This window comes from Lytechinus pictus, chromosome 8 (assembly GCF_037042905.1).
Source record: "Lytechinus pictus isolate F3 Inbred chromosome 8, Lp3.0, whole genome shotgun sequence".
Classification (NCBI taxonomy): domain Eukaryota; kingdom Metazoa; phylum Echinodermata; class Echinoidea; order Temnopleuroida; family Toxopneustidae; genus Lytechinus; species Lytechinus pictus.
Genome location: NC_087252.1, coordinates 29848033 through 29869060, shown reverse-complemented (window position 1 = coordinate 29869060; position 21028 = coordinate 29848033). Strand labels below are relative to the sequence as shown.

Genomic DNA, 21028 nt, shown 5'->3' with positions numbered 1-21028 from the left:
CGTCTTAAAAGTTCAATATCTGGTCTTTAATTTGATACCTCAATTACAGAAAATGGTCAAGAAATAACAAAATTATGGTTATTTGAAATAAGGCTTGAATTTCAATAATTTCATGAAATGAACTTTTTTCACCGGTTTCCCACAGAAGCTATCGCATGGTTAACAAAAGACTCAATGCATGGCTGATCGTCAACAAAACGGAGTGCCGAGTGAGTTTGAACGCTAGCCTGTAAAACCTCTTCATTTTATGAAATTATTGAAATTCAAGCCTTATTTCAAATAACCAGAACTTTGTTATTTCTTGACCATTTTCTGTAATTGAGGTATCAAATTAAAGAGCAAATATTGAACTTTTGAAAAATGTGGTTTTCCTTTTGAAAGCCAGATACAACCCGCCAAATGACTTTTTGGTATCCCCTCTTCAAATTGTTTTGCTCACTCATGCGTGAAGGAGAAATAATCTAAGTAATACCAAATGAAAGAGGAGATTCTAAGCTTTACATTGGTAGGTCATTTGTCTATTCTATTTGTGATTAAGTTATGATAAATCATCGGTAAATCTCGGTTTCGTTTTTCTGGGACGCACTGTATATATATATATATATATATATATTTTATATATATATATATATATATATATATATATATATATATATATATATATACATATATATATATATGTGTCTGTGTGTGTGTGTGTGTTTGTGTGCGTGCGTGTGTGTGTGTTGTGTGAGGGTGTGTGAGTGGGAGATAGAGGGGGTTGGGCGGGTGGCGAAATTTTGAGCCGAGAAAATTATCAATTAATATTAGGCTTTAATCAGAAAGAAATCGCGAAAAGAAAAAAAACATTTGCCCACCACTTTCATTTCAGAATCCCTGTGTTTATTTCTCGTTTTTTTTTTTTTTTTTCTTCCTCTACATCATGTGAAAATAACGAATAACATTCAGTCATTTTGATTATCCAAAAATCAACCTGGAATCAATCTGTACACATTTCTTTAAAAGTTTATATCAAGAAATTGAATAATACAAAATCATACCTTCTACATGCACTAAAAATCTCTCTGAACTTAATAATAAATCATTCATACTTATAATAATGAATACATAAAACTAAACTTGAACATGATTTTTTTCCCGTTTACAATACCATTATATCAAAATGATTTGAGGAAGTTATAATTAAAAGAAAAAACACTCGTTCAGTCATATACGATATGCTCACAACCTAGAAAAACACTACACCGAGACCATCCCTTGTACACTACACCCACTCAAGCAAATACACACACATACACACATTTACCACAGATCGTGTTTTGATCTTGTGTTTTCGAAACATCCCTTTGTTATTTGACAAGAGCAACCGCCACGTTTCGGCGCCGTTTAAGGGAATTCCCCCTTAATCAATAGGTTTCGAAATGTTTTCTAATTATACTGATTGGGTTTTTTTTTCAAGGAGAGAGAAAATGTATTGTCAAATGCCATTCATGACAAAGAATAAGGAAGAGGTCCTTGTTCTTATTCGGTGAATCTAAAAAACAGTTTTTTGTTTGACTCTGGACAAACAACAAGGGTGTGTGTGTGTGTGTATGTGTGTGTGTGTGTAAATAATCATATCTGATTGATCATACACTCTGTAAATACTCAAACACAAACACCATCTCTGAATAATTTTGAAAATTACTCTAACATTAACAATGATTGTCATCACTAGCGTACCAAAGAGGGGGGGGGGCAGACTGCCCCCCTGACGAGTCACAACTCATGCAAGGGACGTATCCCTCCCCCCCCCCTGAACTGATCCCTGGTGACGAGCCACAAGGGGCCCCTCCTTTGTACTTGAAAACTTTTTTTTCGCTTGTCAAATATTTTGGCGGACGAATTTGCCCCCCCCCCCCTTTCGAAAATCCTAGGTACACCACTGATTGTCATCAAACTTTATACTAGCAAAACGATTTTGAACCTTTCAAAGCAGCATGTACAATAACACAATCAATTAAATTGGTCTGTATAAAATCAAATTGTTTTATAAAGATATCAATATATTTGTGTTGATAATGGTACTAACCTATATAGAAAATGTTGAATTTAGACAAATCAAATGTGACAACGTTGTATTGTTTATTCATTAAAGATAACGAATGGATCAGTGATTGATTGATCATGATAAAGATTGATAAGATTGGTGTCAAAATCAAAAGAAAAAAATCACCTTGGTATTACGCATTAGCACCCACGAAATGGAATAATGAATGAGCAAACGTTACCAAAAAAGTTTACCCAATATTGGAATATTGGGTAAAATGGGAACGTGCATGTTGGTTGGGTAAAAAGATGAAAAATATTTTGTAAACGTAATGTTGCGTTAAAATTTATCATTTAAATGTGCATTTTGCACAATATGGGGAAAAAAAACCAAGCTAACAAGCATGTTCCCTTTCTAACCGATATAGAAATTTGACTGTGTTTTTAGAGTGTACTGGAGAAAGGCTAGCTACATGTTGAATGGAGGACGCATATCAGGTATTTTGTGAAATTTGTTATTTTGAAAAATGAAAGGCTTCGGTGATAAAGCCAGGTTAATGATATCCCAGTAAGAGCGTATGAACGCATTTGGCAGTGATATTGTTATTATTATTAATATTATTAATTTGGGTAAACTTTTTTTTTACATTATGAGCATACTAATCCTAACTTTGGGCTCATCTTAAAAAAAGGTAAGGGATACATGTTAAATTACAGATAATCCCGAACGAATAGGTTTGTTCCTATTATCTCTCTCTTACTAATTGGATAATAGTAGACTTGTTAACTGCAAAAAAAAGGGGTGAACGCTGCATTTTTAGTACAAATGTGCCTCTTGGCATGTATTTTCCTTTAACCCATTGGAAAATGTTTATCCAAAGAGACACCCTGCATATATGCAAATTAACCCTAATTAGCATAAATTATGTAAATTAGCCTCTAAAATGAGTAATTTGCTAAAAACACTTGTAAAAATGTAAAGCTACTTCATAGAAATGTCAAATTTGATGCAAAGCGTTTGTGGAAGTAGCAAAAGAATACTAATGAAAAAAAAATGCAGTAACCATACATTTCATTACCTAATTTGCATAAATTATACACATTTTCAATCAAAAGTGCCCCTTTTTCAAATGATTCTGGATAATCTGATTTGAATAAAAGTGTCAATAAATGTGGTATGTAAATAATGAAAGGTATAAATGTGTCTTAGGGTCTGGGAAAGACATTGGACAAACGAACTTTTTAAAAAATATGTAAATAATCCCTAATTACCATAATCTATGCATAAAACTGCAAAATGCTCTAAACATTAGAAAAACCGCTTTAAAAGTAAAACATGTCTTACTCGTGACAATCTAATGATGATGAAAGGAAAAGAAACTATACATGAGAAAACTGTATCTTTGTAATTTTCAATATTTGCGTTAAATTCATTTGTTTGTGATATTCAGTGCATAATTTGCATAAATTATACTATATTAAGCTTTTGTGTGATTTTTAATTATATAAACTTAATAAATAATTATATATGTGTTAAAAAGGGTTATATAAAGTATTCGGGCACAAAGGATTCACTACATCTATGCAAATGACCACTTATTACCATAAATACATATTAATGAGTTTACCTATACTAATTCCATGAGTAGTGTTAACAATTAGGCATTTTAATCAGTACTAACGTTCTATGGATGGAGGAAAAGAAAACATTCACATTATCCATCCACATTGTTGTCTAATTTGCGTAAATTATGTATATAATTTGCATAATTCATGTAAATTAGGTAATAGTAAACAAGGATATCCCAATCATTTTATGACAATTTTCTTCCCATTCTTACCCTAAGTCTTTGTGTCCAATTTTGGAGCAGTTCTGGTTAAATATATATTCTTAAATACTTGTTTTCACTATATCGACATAATATGCAAATTTATGCAAATTACTTGCTCATCTGCATAGAGACAGCGTGTCTCTTTGGATGAATCTTTTTCTTTTGACTCAAGGAACATTTTTGCCAAGTGGGACACTTGTACTCAAAAATGCAGCGTTCAACCTCTTAACAAGTCTACTATAATGAAAAGAGCTTATCAGCAAGACGAATGTGACCTGATTTTTCGAGAGCAGTCTTCAAAGCTTCTCTCTCTCGACCAGATTTTTTTTGGTTTTTAAACCAATCCCGTAACATCTGTAAAGTTCCATCCCACGTAATGCTATGTGTTTTGTGATTGATTGCTATATATCCTTGAACATCTTCATACTTAAATCCAAGCTTTCTTCCGAGTGTGTCGATTTCCGTATTTTGTCGGACTGTCTTGGCAATCGTGTCCAAGATGTCATTTCATATCTTCCAGTTCTTCAGCAGAGTCTGGATTACCTGAAGAAGAGAGCATTGAAACGCAATCGCAGATATCGTTTGGAACCATAAGAGCAGTATTGTTCTTTAAAATGAGACCAAAAATATTAAAAATAACAATAATCAAACTAAACATAATGGCATCCATATCAAAACTAAAGATTCATCCTGTGTGAATTTGTATTATTATATAGAGTATATAAATATATTGAACTCTCGTGTCTCAATGTCTCTGATGAAACACTCCAATACCATGCTCTTCCTTGTCAAACAACCCTTTAAAACCTTTTAAATATATATATATATATATATATATAACGTTATTACCATTTTCATTCTTTGCTCCATTTCCTTTGACATTACCAGGAGGGGTTGAACCATCTTTTGATGTAAAAAAAAAGAGAATGCTATTGCAAGTTCGGCCTTCTGAATCAAGGTACTGTTAGATATTTCGTTTTTTTTCTGATTTCGAAACGGAAAAAACAAAAAAGGAATATTGAGTGAAAATTGATTCTGTTTTCGAGATTTAACACAGAAAACGGTAATTTTTCAAGATTTTGATTGAATGATGAAATATGTAAAAATTGGAAAATGAAAAAACTGTTTATTTTTCTGTTTTACTGTTTTTACATATTTTGATTTTTAGTTTTTCCTTTGAAAAATATAAAATTGCATTGAAATTTTCGGTTCCCACTGTTTCGCGTTCACGAAACAAAAAAATAAATCGAAATTCTCGTTTTCTTTTTCTGTTTTGTGTTCAAGAAACAAAAAATTGAATTGAAATCTCGTTTCCTGTTCTGTTTCGCCTTCACGAAACCGGCACGAAACACACAACTGAGCGCGCTTTCTCGTTTCCCTTTTCCGTTTCGAATTTAAAAACACGAATTATCTGATTGTACCGATGGATAAGTCAATGTGGTCAATAAAAAAATGATTAACAGAAAAACGCTAACAGTTCATTTAGCTCCTTTTGGAATGAAACTCTTCATATGTAGATGACAATCAAGATAAACATAAAAGCAGGTAGGGAGTGAAGAAGGCTGCTAAAAAGTGGAGCTTGTATATCGTGGTGCAGCCTCCAGTTGAAAATTTCGTATAAATTGTTAAAAGAAAAAAAACACAAAACACAAAACACAAACAGTTTTAACTTGAGCATAAATCGAGTTCCAGGTATATTGGGGGAAAAGAGGGAAAAAATGTCTAGATTCCTGCCCCGGCAGGACAATGTTAAATGTACAACATATGTATCGAACCGTGAATAAACAGGTTACACTTCGTAATTCCGAAGGTTCGTAATTCCGAAGGTTCTTTATTCCGAAGGTTCGTATTTCCGAAACACGCAAATTGCCTATACCTCGATGTTCGTTAATCCGAAAACGTAAAAGGGTTCGTTAATCCGAACATTTGTGGCGTTATTACGAAGGTTCGTTATTCCGAAGGTTCGATAATCCGAAAACGAAATAAGGTTCGATGTTCCGAAGGTTCGTTAATCCGAAAACGAAATAAGGTTCGTTAATCCGAAAACGAAATAAGGTTCGTTGTTCCGAAGGTTCGTTAATCCGAAAACGAAATAAGGTTAGTTAATCATTTAGTTTTCGGACTAACGAACCGTCGGAATTACGAACCTCATTTCTTTTTCGGATTAACGAACCTTACTTCGTTTTCGGACTAACGAACATTCGGAATTACGAACCTCATTTCGTTTTTGGACTAACGAACCTTCGGAATTACGAACCTTCGGAATAACGAACCTTCGGAATAACCAAACCTTCGGAATAACGAAGCTTCGGAATTACGAATGTATGCGAATAAACAAACATCCATTTTTATTTATTGAATTGTAACGTTTAGCAATTTTTTGTGAAAACAGTCGTCATGAATATTTATTAGGTGGGCTGATGATGGCACATCCCACTTGTTTTTTTTTTATTATATGACATTAGGTTTATTAATTTTTTTTCCTCCAAGAACTAGAAAAATTGGATTGACAACTGATTTAGTGCATCAGATATTTATTAATGCAACTTATTTCATTATAAGGGAGACATATTATTCACACAAGTATGAAATAATGAAAAAAAATATCATTTTATGTAATAACATAAGAAAACGGAAAATGGAGATGTGAAATCATCAACCCACCTAATGAATATTCATGACGACTGTTTTCACAAAATATTGCTAGACTTTAAATTTCAATAACTTTATTATTTTTTATCCGATTTTGATGAAATTTTCGGCATTTTTCTCAGTGAATTCTACTCTATGTATTAAGATATAAATATTTTTAGCCCGGACCATCCCTTTAAGCTCAATAGATAAGATTAAAACATAGGATTTCACAAACCTATATTGGGGAAACACTTTTTTAGTATATCTTCCCGCTTTGCCTTAGTCAGGGCTTCTACCAACTTGTTCTTCAACTCCGATTGCCTTTGTCCTCTGTACCATTTTCTCATCAAAGCACGGGACCCTTCAGACGTTACACCATGTCGATTTTGCACCTGAGCAGCGTAGATATCAGGCACCTCAATCCCCAGGGCTCTCCCGAGGTCGTCTATATCTTCATTTTGCATTGTCATTTTGGCAACTTCGACCAGAATATCGTCATCTTTCATTCCAACTGCAGGCGCCATTCTATAAACGAATAAAAAAATTACCTTAAGTTTAACCTTGGCCATGTGCCTTGAAACTCACACAGAATGTTCAATGATACTTAGTCGTATGTCTAAGTTTCATTAATGTTTGATGGCAATTAAAAAAATAATGAAATATGGTCAAAGCTCAATAACCTAATTGACCTCTGTCATGAGGCCCAAAGCTCAGGCAGAACATTTAATGGTATACCAATACAATTATGCCATTTTCTATGAACTAGATTCATTAACTTTCAATGTTACGATGACATTTCAAAGAAATTATCCTTGTGAATTCCAAAATAAATCACCGTCTTTTGAAAGCTACAATACTTACACTGCCTATAATAATAACCTGGAATATAGTATTGTTAAACATGAATCCCCTAAGAAAATGGGAATTTAATTTATGTTCATTAAACTTTGTCTTTGTCATGGCCTGTAGAACAAGATCGTGTTATGTGTTCAGCGTATAGAAGTTTACAATATTTAAAGATGACTGTCATCACATTAGGTTGTAATATGTACATGTATTTGTATATCTGTACATATATATATGCTGAAAAATGTCAATGTTGATTCACGCAAAATATTCATTCACCCTAAATGACCTTTGACCGTGGTCGTGAAACCCAAAGAGGATGTTTGATTATACATCATTGCTTTTAAGTCCATTTTTTTATGAACTAGATCCATAAACTTCCAAAGTTACGATGATCCTTTAGAAACCTTAACATTAACCTTTCAATGTTGACGACGCCGCCGTCGCCGTCGGAAAAACGGCGCTTATGGTCTCGCTCTGCTTATGGAGGCGATACAAAAAATAAAACGTTGGCAACTCGTTCACGACAAAAAAATATTTATCGATTGCTTCGTCAAGCATTTAAAATGTCAGCATTAAAAATAAGGTACATGTATCACACTTGATCCATATTTATCATGCTCACGTTCAGGCCTAATTCAGGCATTCATTATATCGTGTTATATATGACAGAGTAAGCATCTCTTTATCAAAACTTCTACTGGGCAAGCCTTAAAAAAATGAAACCTATTAAAATTTATGAATGAAAAGGGAAAATTATTTCATATTTAAGGAAATAGAATGACACTTACAGGTGTGCATTGTCAGTAAATGAAGCTGCAGTAGAAGGGCTTCCTGCATTTACCCCATGGGTTGCGACTACAAAGAAACGATATAAAGCATGTATGAAGGGAAAAACAACTATGATGATTTCTTCATCAAAACGTAATATTAAGGGCTGCAAATTTCCATGAAAAGATAGGCAATTCAGCAAGGCATGGGATTAAAGCCAGGGGAATGACGATATCGGAAGGGTATTCTTTGAAATAGCGGGTTTCCATTCCTGAGTACAGAGCTTTATCAAGAGCTCTACAACATTAAACGTTTTTTTTTGTCGGGATATATACGTTTTTAGGATAGCTGTCATGAGCAAGAGTTAGAACTTGATTAATCGGTTTATGGAAGATACCAAAAAATACACCAACAATTAGGGTTGACGGCAATTTTTTCTTTTATTATTTACTTTCATGCGAGGTGTATGTAATTGTATTTTAATATGTTTACCCTATACGCTATAATATATACCTTATAATTATATAAACTATCAGCACTGCAAATACTTAGTGAGCATAAAAGGGTCTAAAGGTCATTGTTTCTGAATTCATGGAAGACGAAAGGTCTTGTTTATTCACTTGTAAAATGCTAAATCATAAAGGACACACACACAAATCAATTGAGATATGAAATATATACTGAAATATGTTTATGACATGCATATTGCTTCAAGCAGATTGTGCTTAAAATAGCTGGTCGCTGTATCTTAATCAACTATTTAACACGCATTATGTATTATTTAATTATCAGTCTTTGGTGGTATTATTTATTTCTTTGTTTGTCACGTTTGAAATGTATTCATTTATACCTTTTTTATTATGTGAATATGATAATGTATTATTTACTTATGAATAGAATGCAGAAACTCCTGCATATTATATTGTTATCTTCCCAGAATTGATTTGACGATTTTATTTTATTTGACTTAATTTTTGTAGGGATTCGATAAGCAAGCAATCTCTCGCTACCCCAAATAGCGATTTCGCCGAGATCCGGGAAAAATCCCTGTAACGCGCATTGCATTATGGGATAGCTTTTCGGTATTACAACTTCCTGTTCGGAAGTCCAATGCACTGTTTTGCCATTGAGATCAACAGTGCCGTCATCCACAACAACACAACGTTGCTTTCGCTCGGAAAGTTCGTGATCACAACCCTCTCTTTCACAATACAGTTTAACAGCCTTTTCTGCTTAAGTCACTAATTCTGCCCGACGCTTTCCATTGCACGGTATTCCTCTGTCAGTTAAGATTTTTTTAAGTTCCGAAACTGATTTTTTAATCCATTTTGTGGTCGACGAAAAATTTAATGGAATTAATGCTGTAGTGTATATATTTAGCGTCTAGTCGAATACGATTGTGATGTCAGGCCGGTCGCTAAATGCAAAATTTAAAGATATTCATTTTTTGTTTTATTTTTTTATAACCAAATAAAAACATGAATAAAAATTATTTTTACGTGAAATATACTTTTTATTTATAATTGAAATGTAATCAAAACTGACCAAATTAAATAAAAAGTATTATAATCTGTACATATTACGCCGATTGGCATCGATTTCAGCGTGGTGGAAAACTCAGTATCGCGAACCTCGCGCGAGCATGACTCTGAACCGGAAGTGGTGATGACGACCCGACGGAGTGAAAATTATCTCGTCTCGCGCATTATGAGATTTTTGTTCCTATTTGGGGTAGCGAGATACCCATGAAGTATAGAGCTTATCAAATAAAGTGATGAAAAGCTAGTAGAGTTATACATTTTAAAGAAATATATAAAACCTGTTTTGTATGCTTTTTATATATGGGGATCTTTTGGTCTTTTTTCGGTAATTTTTAAATACGTTTAATTTTCTTTTTTTATATCGAATTCTTCATAAATTATTGCACGTAAATAACTGAAGCTAGGATCAGGATTAGGATGAAGAGGGGTATTTAAAAACAAGCGTCGCCCTTCCTTCTCCCTAAGAGATTTTATCATCACTCGATGAGAGCATTTCCACAAAAAAAAACCTCTTACGTTTAAAAAAACATTTAACTTAATTTGTTAAGGGGTCTATCTTAAATTAAGGATTCATTTGAAGTCATCTTACCCCCTCCAGTTGAGAAGAATTCATCAACTAATTCCGCAAATCCAGATTCGGTCAGAGCCTTGATGAGATCAGGTATTTGCTTCGCTTTCGGTGTATCTCTTTTCCAATCAGAGAGCATGGAGCTGGTTCCTTCAAAGCTGTCATTTCGTTTATTTGTACTGATGTACATCCTAACCTTGGACTCCTTGATTCCCAGATTCAACCCGAGCTTCAGTAAATTTTTATCGACAGCCACAGCCTCTGCTAGGTCGGTGAGCTTTTTATCCGTTAAGTGCTCCGTCATGGTGCTTGATTAATTTTGCCTGTTTTTATAAAATAATTTTCTTTTTATTAGAATGCTTCATAAAAGAGAAACAAAAATAATTTTGTGTCAATGTGGGTGAGAAAACTAAATTTATATTCCAATTATACTCCGGTCACTCTACATGTGGACCGCAATTTAGTAGTCATAAATACTTCTGTAAACCATTTCGTGAAGGCTGCTTCAATGTGGAGTACCACAAGGCTCTGTTGGTGAACCAATTCTGGAGTACTAGTTCTGCTTTCTAGTAGTTCGAGGGCCCAACATTATACTTTCGTTATCGTCCTTCCAGTTGACGTGCAGATGACATTCTTGTTCTTCTACCATTACAACTATAACTACTAGGGGAGACCTGGGACAATGTAACACGGGGCAAATGTAATAGAGGCTCACATTCCTATATAGCAAGAAGCTACAGGGTAGGGTATGTTCAGAGCATGTGCATCTCATCGTTCCATGTGCTGTTTGAGTGTAAGCGAAAATAATGCTTACAAGAAAAAACTAGCTTTTATAAGATTAAAAAGATCTACATAACTTTGGACAAATGTGTCAAATTTGTTTTGGTACAATGCATAATTTGTCCAATAAAAATTGCTTATCATTTGTTTCACTGTGATCAGAACCTTCAGTGGGTTTTTTTTCATAAACTATATCAGTCTACTAGAAAAAAAATGTTTAAGCACCTGGTGGAAATGTACCTTTTTTATACGTTCTGCTAATGTCAAAATTACAAATGTGAATAGAATTGGAAAAAAATCACACAGCACATAGTGGCATGATCTATATTAAGCTCAAGTATGACGTTTTGTCAATAACAATGCCTTACCTACGGGGAACAAAACTACCTTTTCAATAAGCTCAGACATGCATGAGAAATAAATAATTTTGAACCTAACTGTCCGATAGATGAATTGTATTTATTATAATAAAAACCAATTTGTAGCCCAAGGCTGAGTAAAATGAATTTGTAGGCCTACATAGTAAACATTCAGTGTATATACAGGCATGCCTAATAACCATATATTAGGCATTAAGATATATATTTTCATTACCTGGCATATATGCAAAGTGGGTAAATTAAAGGGAGATGGATCATTGGTAGACTAAAAGAGGGAGCATGTCTTACGTACAAATACTCTCTGAATAAAACAGTAATCCGGGATTGGATACACTTTGTTACCAAAGAAATTGTCTGAAAAATAGCGTAGGCCTATTTTTTTTTTTTTTTTTTTGACAAAGCTGTCATTTTCTTCCTCATTGAGATGTACTATCACTTTATTTGGAAAAAATGCATTAAGTTAAATGGCATAATTAGTAGAGTTTTACCATAGTCGTATATTTACAGACATGCAGCATGGTTAAGTATATAATTATTTAAAGTACAGTGTAGATACAGAACCCGAATATGAATTAATGTATATTGTTCTACAGTTACAGTGTAAAGCCACAACAACCTGAAAAGGCCCGGTCTAAACGTTCCCCATATAGCAAGTGGGAGATATAATGTACATGAGTCGAACATTGTTATGTTTGATTATATATGGGGCTAATGATTTTAAATAGTATAAATCGATGATCATCTAACCCGTTTTGGGGAAAAAAGGGTTACAACTTCATGTTTTACAATCGCCCTAAATATGTATATGTTGCAATTACCCGTGTAGTGGGGCAATACCTGAGCTCTTATTTTGAAATGGCAATGGCTTCTTAATTATTTAACTGAACACAAACCTATTCAAATGCTAAGATACGAATATTAATTTTTATTTTGAAAAATTATGTTACACTTGTCCCCGGTCTCCCCTACTACTACTCCTACTACTACTACTACTACTGCTGCTGCTGCTGTTACTACTACTACTACTACTGCTGCTGCTGCTGCTACTGCTACTACTACTACTACTACTACTACTACTACTGCTACTACTACTACTATTACTTCTACTACTACGACTACTACTACTACCACCACTACTACTACTACTACTACTACTACTACTTGAAATAGCAATATCCTTCTAATTCTCCGTCTTCTTATTCCTTCACCTACTCTTCCTCCTCTTCTTATTCTTCTTCTTCTTCTTCCGGATGACTTCATATAAGCATACACAGCTCATTACTCATTTGGCTTATCAATGATTCAAAATAAATGCAACTGTCACCCATAACGTTAACGCTTCGACTTGTCTCTAGTCAGCGGGCGTTCTAGCAATTTGAAATTACGTGATCAAAGTTAGGTGTTTCAAAATACAGGACGTGATAAAACATTCTGTACTTACCGTGACATATTATCCTAAGTTTGAATTACAACGCGGTCACAAAAATACGCTGTTTATCAAATATAGATTTAGAACGTACACTAGTCTTATTTGAAATCATTCCTACGTAGAAGAACGATAAGCCCATGATGGCGTGCTTTATATTCAGTACCACTTAAAGGAGAATGAAACCTTTAGAACAAGATAGCTTGTGTGGAAACAGAAAAATCAAAGAAACAGAGCAACAACAGTTTGAGAAAAATCGGGCAAATAATGAGAAAGTTATGAGCATTTGAATATTGCGATCACTAATGCTATGGAGATCCTCACATTGACAATGTGACAAAGATGTGTGATGTCACTTGTGAACACCTCTCCCCATGACTTAAGTATATATTTCACTTAAACTACCTCTTTTATCACATCTATCAGTAGATCACGTATTCTTTCTATAGGAGGGCTTGTAATACCGATTTTTAAAGAAGGCATCATTGATAAAGAGTTTGTATCACCATAAGAAAAAGCAAAAAGATACATTTTGGGGGTATTTTATAGTCAACCAAAGGGAAAGTTGTTCACATGTGACGTCACACATCCTTGTTGCATTGACAATGGGAGGATCTCCAACGCAGTAGTGATTGCAATAGTCAAATTTGACATTAATGCTCATAACTTTCTCATTGTTTGTCCGATTTTTCTCAAACTTTCGTTAATCTGTTTCTTTGATCTTTCTGTTTCGACCCAAGCCTACTTATTTCAAAGATTTCATTCCCCTTAAACGATGAAATTTGATATTTTGAAGATTGTAGACATCTTGATATTTTTGTATCAAGAATATATTTTTGGTTCATTACGCCACTGTAGTATGCCATCGATTTCAACCTCTATTATAAAAGGTTTTTGATTGGCTGTTGGGTAAGGTTCCCATATCTCCAGTAATGAGCCTCATCATTTTTATTCTCACCATCACCATCATCACCATATCACCACCATCATCGTCACCGTCATATTCACCATCATCATCATCATCACTACCATATTATCATCACCCTATCACCACCATCATCATCACCGTCATATTCACCATCATCATCATCATCATCACCACCACCATCATCATTATCACCACCATCATCACCACCACCATCATCATCATTATCATCATCAGTATATCATCACCACCATCATCATCATCGTAACAATCATATTCACCATCATCATCACCATCGTCATCGTCATCATTGCAGTGACAAGTAGTGAATAAAATATTTGATACTAAACATCTTTCTCATGGAGCACTTTAAATATAAGCCTTAATTTCCATTTTATTTATTTTACAATATTACAAATATTATCAAGTATATTACATTCAGGGGATGATTCATATTTATTATTATTACTAGCATTATTATTATCATAATCATTTCTAATCTTTATAGTATTCTGAATAAAAGGAAATCTAGTACAAACCTATAGGTCTTACCCTGTGCCCTCTAAGATAAACAGGAGCAAACGTCGCAGGAGCATCACCGAAATTTTAGATGTGACACTGGATTTATTATTTCAGGTAGGAAAATCAATCGCTTAATTATTCTACAATTCAAAGCAATTTTAGTCTAAATTATGCACGACATGTGTGATAAAATGTCAAACAGATTTATATCAACCCAAAAGATTTGAATTTGGCAGTATTGAATGTTAATGCATGATACATGATTTCTGCAAAGACATATCTAATAAAGGAAAAATATATCTATACTGGATGACATAACGGTTACCATTTTTGTTACTGATGTCCATTAGCTTGTTTGAATGTTGTACAGAATGACAAGATATTTTTTTTCTTACCTTAAAGGGATTATTATGAGTTAATAGACAATTGACCTGAACGCACAAAGCCAAAGCATAATTAACAAGTAATTTATAATCCAATCTAATATGAATTTGATATAGCGCCTTAAGCTTTCGGCTTCAATGCATTGCACACGCACTACTTCATGTTACTAATTTACTTATTCTTCTTTTTTTAACCCTAACCTACCTTGGCTATTTTGCAAGCTTAAGGTCCAAGTGGTCTTTACCTCCCCCCCCCCCCCCCCCCCAAGATCCCGGCGGTGGATTGCGCGGTCGTGACGAAAATTTGCACGAAGGTAGAGAATGGCATAATCTAACCCACTGCACAGATAAATTGCGCAAAAACCGGTCACACAACCCAGTCAAACAACACAAACGTGCAAATACAACACACACACATCCACCCACATTTACCATTGATCGTTTATGATATTGACCTTGTTTTTCGACACATCGCTTTGTTAGTTGTTGTCAGGTTGGAGCAGTCGCCTTTTGATAGGCGCCAAAATAGATTCGGGTCGTATTAGGGAATTCCCCCATTATAAGCCTGTTGCGAAATGTTTTCAAATTATGTTGATAGGGGAGTATTAGCTCTGCGATTAACGGAGGCTTCAAAGACAGAGGAAATGTGTTGTCAAATGCCCTACATGACAAAGTACAGCGAAGAAGTCTAAAAAATTGATGATTCTAAACACCAGTGTCGGCCTTGATTATGAGCAAATGACGAATTTGAAAATTCTCGTCAGTTCCGAAACTTAAGACTGTTCCGCTTCATCAATGTTCGACAAAGACCTCTCAGCTGTTCTTTGTCATGTGAGGGGCTTTTTAAATGCACATTTACTGTATTATTGAACCCTCCACAAGACGCAGGGCGAAAAAATTCCCCATTAATGAGCCAGCAACGTACCTTTCTGATGAGAATAGTGTTGTATTATATGAATTTCCAATTGTTTACGTACATTGCATACAAGCCTTGCAACAAGGGTAATCGCAACCTTTGTCCTAAATAATTGTTGGAATGTATGTATGTGGGTGTTTGTGTACGTATGTGCACATAAAACGTAGGCTGTGGGGGTGTATTGATAATAATAATGATAGCCAATTTGTATTTAGCGCTTTTCCCAGAATGGGTCAAAGCACGTTACAGCATATTATTACCCCGGTCATTGCATTCATTTCAATCCCGCACAAAAAGTGCACAATTACCACTCCATGGGGAGCATTCCTTGCATTCATCGCACCCCCATTATGCCACTGGCAAATTCAAACATACAATATCTTTCGCATCCTACCGGGTACCCATTTAGCACCTGGGTCGAGAGTGGCAAAGTGTGGCTTAACGCCTTGCCAAAGGACGCTAGACCGTGGTGGGATTCGAACACACGATCCTCTGTTTACAAGGCGAGAGTCAGAACCACTACACCACGGCTCTATTAATCTCTTGATTTTGAAACCATTTCGAACAAGCCTATTGATTAAAGGGTGAATTCCCTTAAATAGCACCAATATGCATTCTGTGCCTCTCAAAAAAGTGGTTATTACAGCTAGCAGCTAACAAAAGGATGTATCGCAAATAAAAGATCACAATCACAAACGATTTTTGATGATGTGTATGCACATGGTTGAGTAACAACAACGGAGGCTCAGTAGTTGTGTAAGTTTTATTCTGTCAATGCAGGGAATACACCGTCCATCATTAAACATATTTTAGGGCGGGAATTACCAATGGCTGTTTTCTGAATAATGACTTCGGCGCCAAAATATGTTATAACACATGGGGATTTTCTTTAAATAAAATAATCCTATCTAATTTTGAAATGTTTCTTTGCAATTCGCGTCCTTGGGATGCAAATCGAGTTTGAACTTTTTTCTTATTTCATGCTTGCCAGAGATTTTGGGGTAAAATGTTTTGGTAAACGGGCAGATTGTTAGGGGCTTTTATCTATTTATTTATTATATATATATCTTTTTTTGGGGGGGGATTCTCAAACAGGTTGAGGTACTCAAGGTTAAACAATAAGCAAAAAGAGAGAGGGTGTTATGAAAATGAATGCAGGAAAAGCCCAAGTCCTGAACTTTTCTTACATTCATACCAGATATTCCTCCTTAATTTAAGGCATTTTTTTAGATGATTTCAGATATATCATTTAGACAGAAGATGAGTCATTGTATAAGGCACAATTTCCCATATTTAACTCAATTTCGCAAAAAGTGAACTTGGACCGTTTTTCAGATCTCATTTCACTATTCAAAGAAATAAACGTACCAACGCAGCAGATTACGCACTGCCAGGAATGCATTTCTGTCAGGGAAAAATAACCTATACAGTGCGTCCCACAAAAAACGAAACCGAGATTTATCGATGATTTATTATAACTTAATCACAAAAACAATAGACAAATGACCTACCATTTTTAAGCTTAGAATCTCCTCTTTCATCTGAAATTACTTACATTATTTCTCATGCACGCGTGAGTGAGCAAAAACAATTTGAAAAGGGGATACCAAAAAGTCGCTTGGCGGGCCGTATCTGGGTTTTAAAAAGAACAACCACATTTCTAAAAAGTTCAATATCTGCTCTTTAATTTTATACCTCAATTACAGAAAATGGTCAAGAAATAACAAAGTTCTGGTTATTTGAAATAAGGCTTGAAATTCAAACTCACTCGACACTCTGTTTTGTTGACAATCAGCCATGCATAAAGTCTTTTGTTACCGTGCGATAGCTTCTGTGGGAAACCCGTGAAAACACGTTTATTTGATGAAATTATGGAAATACAAGCATTGTTTCGAAGGATCATAACTTCTTTACTTCTTGACCATTTTCTGTGATTAAGGTATCAAACAAAAGAGCAGATATTGAACTTTTTATTCATGTGATTTTCTTTTTGAAATTCAGATACCCCCGCCAAATGACTTTTTGGCATCCTTTCTTCGAATTGTTGTTGCTCACTCATGCGTGAATGAGAAATAATCTAAGTAATATCAGATGAAAGAGGAGATTCTCAGCTTTACATAGGTAAGTCATTTGTCTATTGTATTCAGTGGCGTAACAGGGGGCAGGGGGCAAGTTGCCCCCCTGGCGGATTTCACCGGGGAAAAAAAAGGGAAAAAAGAAAAGGGAGGGGAAAGAAAGGGAAGGGGAAGGAAAAGGGAAAAGAAAAGGGAAAATAAAAAGAAAACGAAGAACTTATCGTTTTGTTTAATGGAAAAGGAAGGAAAGCGGGAAAGGGAACGAAAGAAGAACATTTGGGAAAGAACAAATCATTCCGAAGTAGGCCTAAGTATTTATTTATCTATTTATTTATTTTGTTTTATTTATTTTATACTGCAGGGTAGGCCTCTTCAGTTCTTAAAACTGCTTTACAAAGGCGCCCTGCAGTTTAAAATACATGTCAAGATAACTATGCACAACAACAACAACAACAAACAACATCAAAAATACAAAATATAAAAAATCTAACATCAGAAACAATTAACACCAAAATATAGAGTGGGAAGTGACAATTTAAACATACAAAGCATTGTAAATCAATGGAATATCATTTCGCTCTTTATCAATTCGTATGAAAGGCTTTGCATAATTTTTTAAAAACTAACAAGGAGGTACAAACTTGTAAATTTGAAGGAAGTGCATTAAATAATTTGGGTCCGACATATGCGAAAGATTTTCTTTTATGTTCAATTCTAGCTTTGGGAAGCTGAAGGGGGCATCGTAAAGAAAACCGTGTCCTGTATTTCAAGGGCCGTTTACATACTAAAGGTTTTAAATAATTTGGAACTAAATCATTCATTATATTATATCCAAGAACACAATACTGATATTTTATACGCTGATCTACTAATTGCCACTTCAGTGACTGCAACAAAGAAATTTGTGATGTATTATAATCTTTTTTCAAAAGCATTCTGGCATATTTATTTTGAAGTTTTTGTATCTTATCTAAATGTATTTTTGCACTGCTTCCCCAAGATGTAATACAGTAATCAATGTAAGGTAAAATCATAGAAAAGTACAGCTTCTTCATGATATCAAAGGACAGTAAGTGCTTAATCGGCCTTACACAACCTATTGCCCGAGATATTTTACAAACGATATTAGAAATATGTTCGCACCAAGTCAAGCCCGGATCGAGCATGACACCTAAGTATTTAATCTTTTTTACATTTTCTAATTGTATGTTCCTGAATTTCACTGACAAATGAGCACCCCTCAACTTTTTCTTTTGACCAAATACCATGGCTTTTGTTTTTTGCGGGTGTAAATGCATATTATTTAAGTCTGAATCAAAATCATCTTGCAAATACTTTTGTACCTCCTTAATTGATTCACCGTGATTAAAAATGGCGGTATCATCAGCATAAAGAGACATTTTAGAATGTACATGCAATTTCAAATTACACATGTCATTAATAAAAATACAAAATATCAATGGACCCAGTATAGATCCTTGTGGGACACCTGATTTTATCTTCAAAAATTCACTGCGACAACTGTTAATCATTACAAATTGCCTTCTGTCTGTTAAATACGATTCCATCCAGTTGTATTCATTGCCAGTAATACCATAGTACTTAAGTTTTGCAAGTATAAAATTGTGAGGAATAACATCAAAAGCTTTGCGTAAGTCCAAGAAAATACCACCAGTAACATGTTTTCGGTCCATTTTATCATACAAAAAGTCTGTAATCTCAGTTAGACAAGTGGCAGTAGAATAAGACGGTCTGAAGCCAGACTGACAATTTGCAAGTAGATCATTTACATTTAAGTACTTATACAATTGATCATGTATTGCTCTCTCTAGTATTTTGGACAGGACTGGAAGCACAGAAATTGGTCTATAATTGTCAATATCAAATGATCCTCCCTTATGTACAGGAGTAATTCTTGCTGTTTTGAAATCTTCTGGAATAACACTAGTTTGTAAAGTTGCATTAAATAAAAGGGTTAAAGGGCCAGCTATACTCTCTGCTGCCAGCTTAAGAAATAAGAAACTTAGGGTGAATGCCATCTACTCCGACCGCTTTCGAACAATCAATATGTAACAGTTCTTTCAAAACATACTCCTTTTTGATTGCATAAAATTTAAATTAACAATCTGGAATAAACAGAGTTTGTAAATTGTTTAATAAATCTTTCGAGAAATTACCCGAAGCGGCTTGCAACCTTGAGCCGACTTCATTAAAGGCTTTGTTTAGAACGTGAGCTATTTCATTGTTAGGTATTTGATCATTATCAATTGTTAATTTAGCATCATGACTCGTGGTTTTATTTTTCTTAGGTATAAGCTTTGATAAAATGTTCCAGTTCTTTTTTATGTCATTTTCGCAGTCCTTAAATTTATCCTGATTATACTTCTTTTTCAAATTGTTAATCAAGTTATTAGCTCTGTTACGGGAAAACTGAAATTTATTCCACCAATAAATTATTCTTGTTTTTCTAAATTGCTTTCGATAATAATCCCTTTCGCGTGCTAACACCAAATAATCATCATTTATCCAAGGGCGTCTTTGTTTTTTCCGCACTAATATCACGGGGGCAAGTAAAGTAATAGCATGATGGGAAATAAATTTAAAGATGAAAAGGCGGCAAACAATAGCGGGAAATGAACGAAGAATTAGTCAAAAGCTAAATTGGAAAACAAAGAACAAGAAAAAAAACCCACTTAATAACACGACCGGGCTGCCGAGGGTTGAAAATAAAGAGCGGGAAGAAAGATGGACTGCATGCATACAACATTTTGCTATAAGCTTGCTGAATTTTATGCAAAAAAGCTACCAGGGCTTTGCCCCAGACCCCACGCAGTAGGGGCTCCTCATATATAGGCCTAACATTCAAATGGCTCTATAACGCCCCCTGTAGGGATCCTTTCTACATTAAGCTTTTCGTTCAATCACTGGCGTACAGGCGTGGGGGTCTTGGTTCCACACCCAAGGGGGAAAAAATATAGGAGACAATTAATGAAACGAATGGAAATAATGAAATGTGTTATTTGCTGAATACAATGGAAAAATCTATCACCTAATTAGAATTTAATTTCAATAGGCAATTATTTTTTTCCAGCTAGCTTCGCTCGCTGGCGACTTTTTACAGATTTTCACACATCGCTATGTATTGCCCCCTCAAAATATTTGGTTCATTACGCAACTGGGTTGAATAAATATGTTGTGTAAAAGCTATATCCTGTATATACCCGTTGCGGGGTTTAAATGGCTTTGATATCAAGAAGTTCCGGGGTCTCCGCCCAGGACCCCAAATGCATAGTACTAACATATATGAGCATGGAAGGGTTTGGCCATGGCCCCTAAAAGTTCTGCAACCAAAAAAAAAGAGGAAAGAAAAACACAGGAAAAGTGTAGGACTATGATTTTAT

General features: G+C 34.6%; 1 protein-coding gene across 2 annotated transcripts; it reads right to left on the bottom strand.

Annotated features, from left to right (window-relative positions):
- Positions 1-971: 971 nt before the first annotated feature.
- On the bottom strand, positions 972-12906 carry LOC135154914 (uncharacterized). Of its 2 annotated transcripts, XM_064103154.1 has the most exons (6): positions 12822-12906; positions 10242-10543; positions 8132-8198; positions 6730-7019; positions 4710-4763; positions 972-4403 (listed from the first exon to the last, which is right to left on the bottom strand). In XM_064103154.1, the coding sequence occupies exons 2-6, from the start codon at positions 10522-10524 to the stop codon at positions 4363-4365; spliced, it is 735 nt and encodes a 244-aa protein (XP_063959224.1). In that variant the 5' UTR covers positions 10525-10543; positions 12822-12906; the 3' UTR covers positions 972-4362. The 2 variants fall into 2 exon arrangements, with proteins under 2 accessions (XP_063959224.1, XP_063959225.1); XM_064103155.1 differs by lacking the exon at positions 4710-4763.
- Between the last annotated feature and the right edge of the window lie 8122 nt (positions 12907-21028).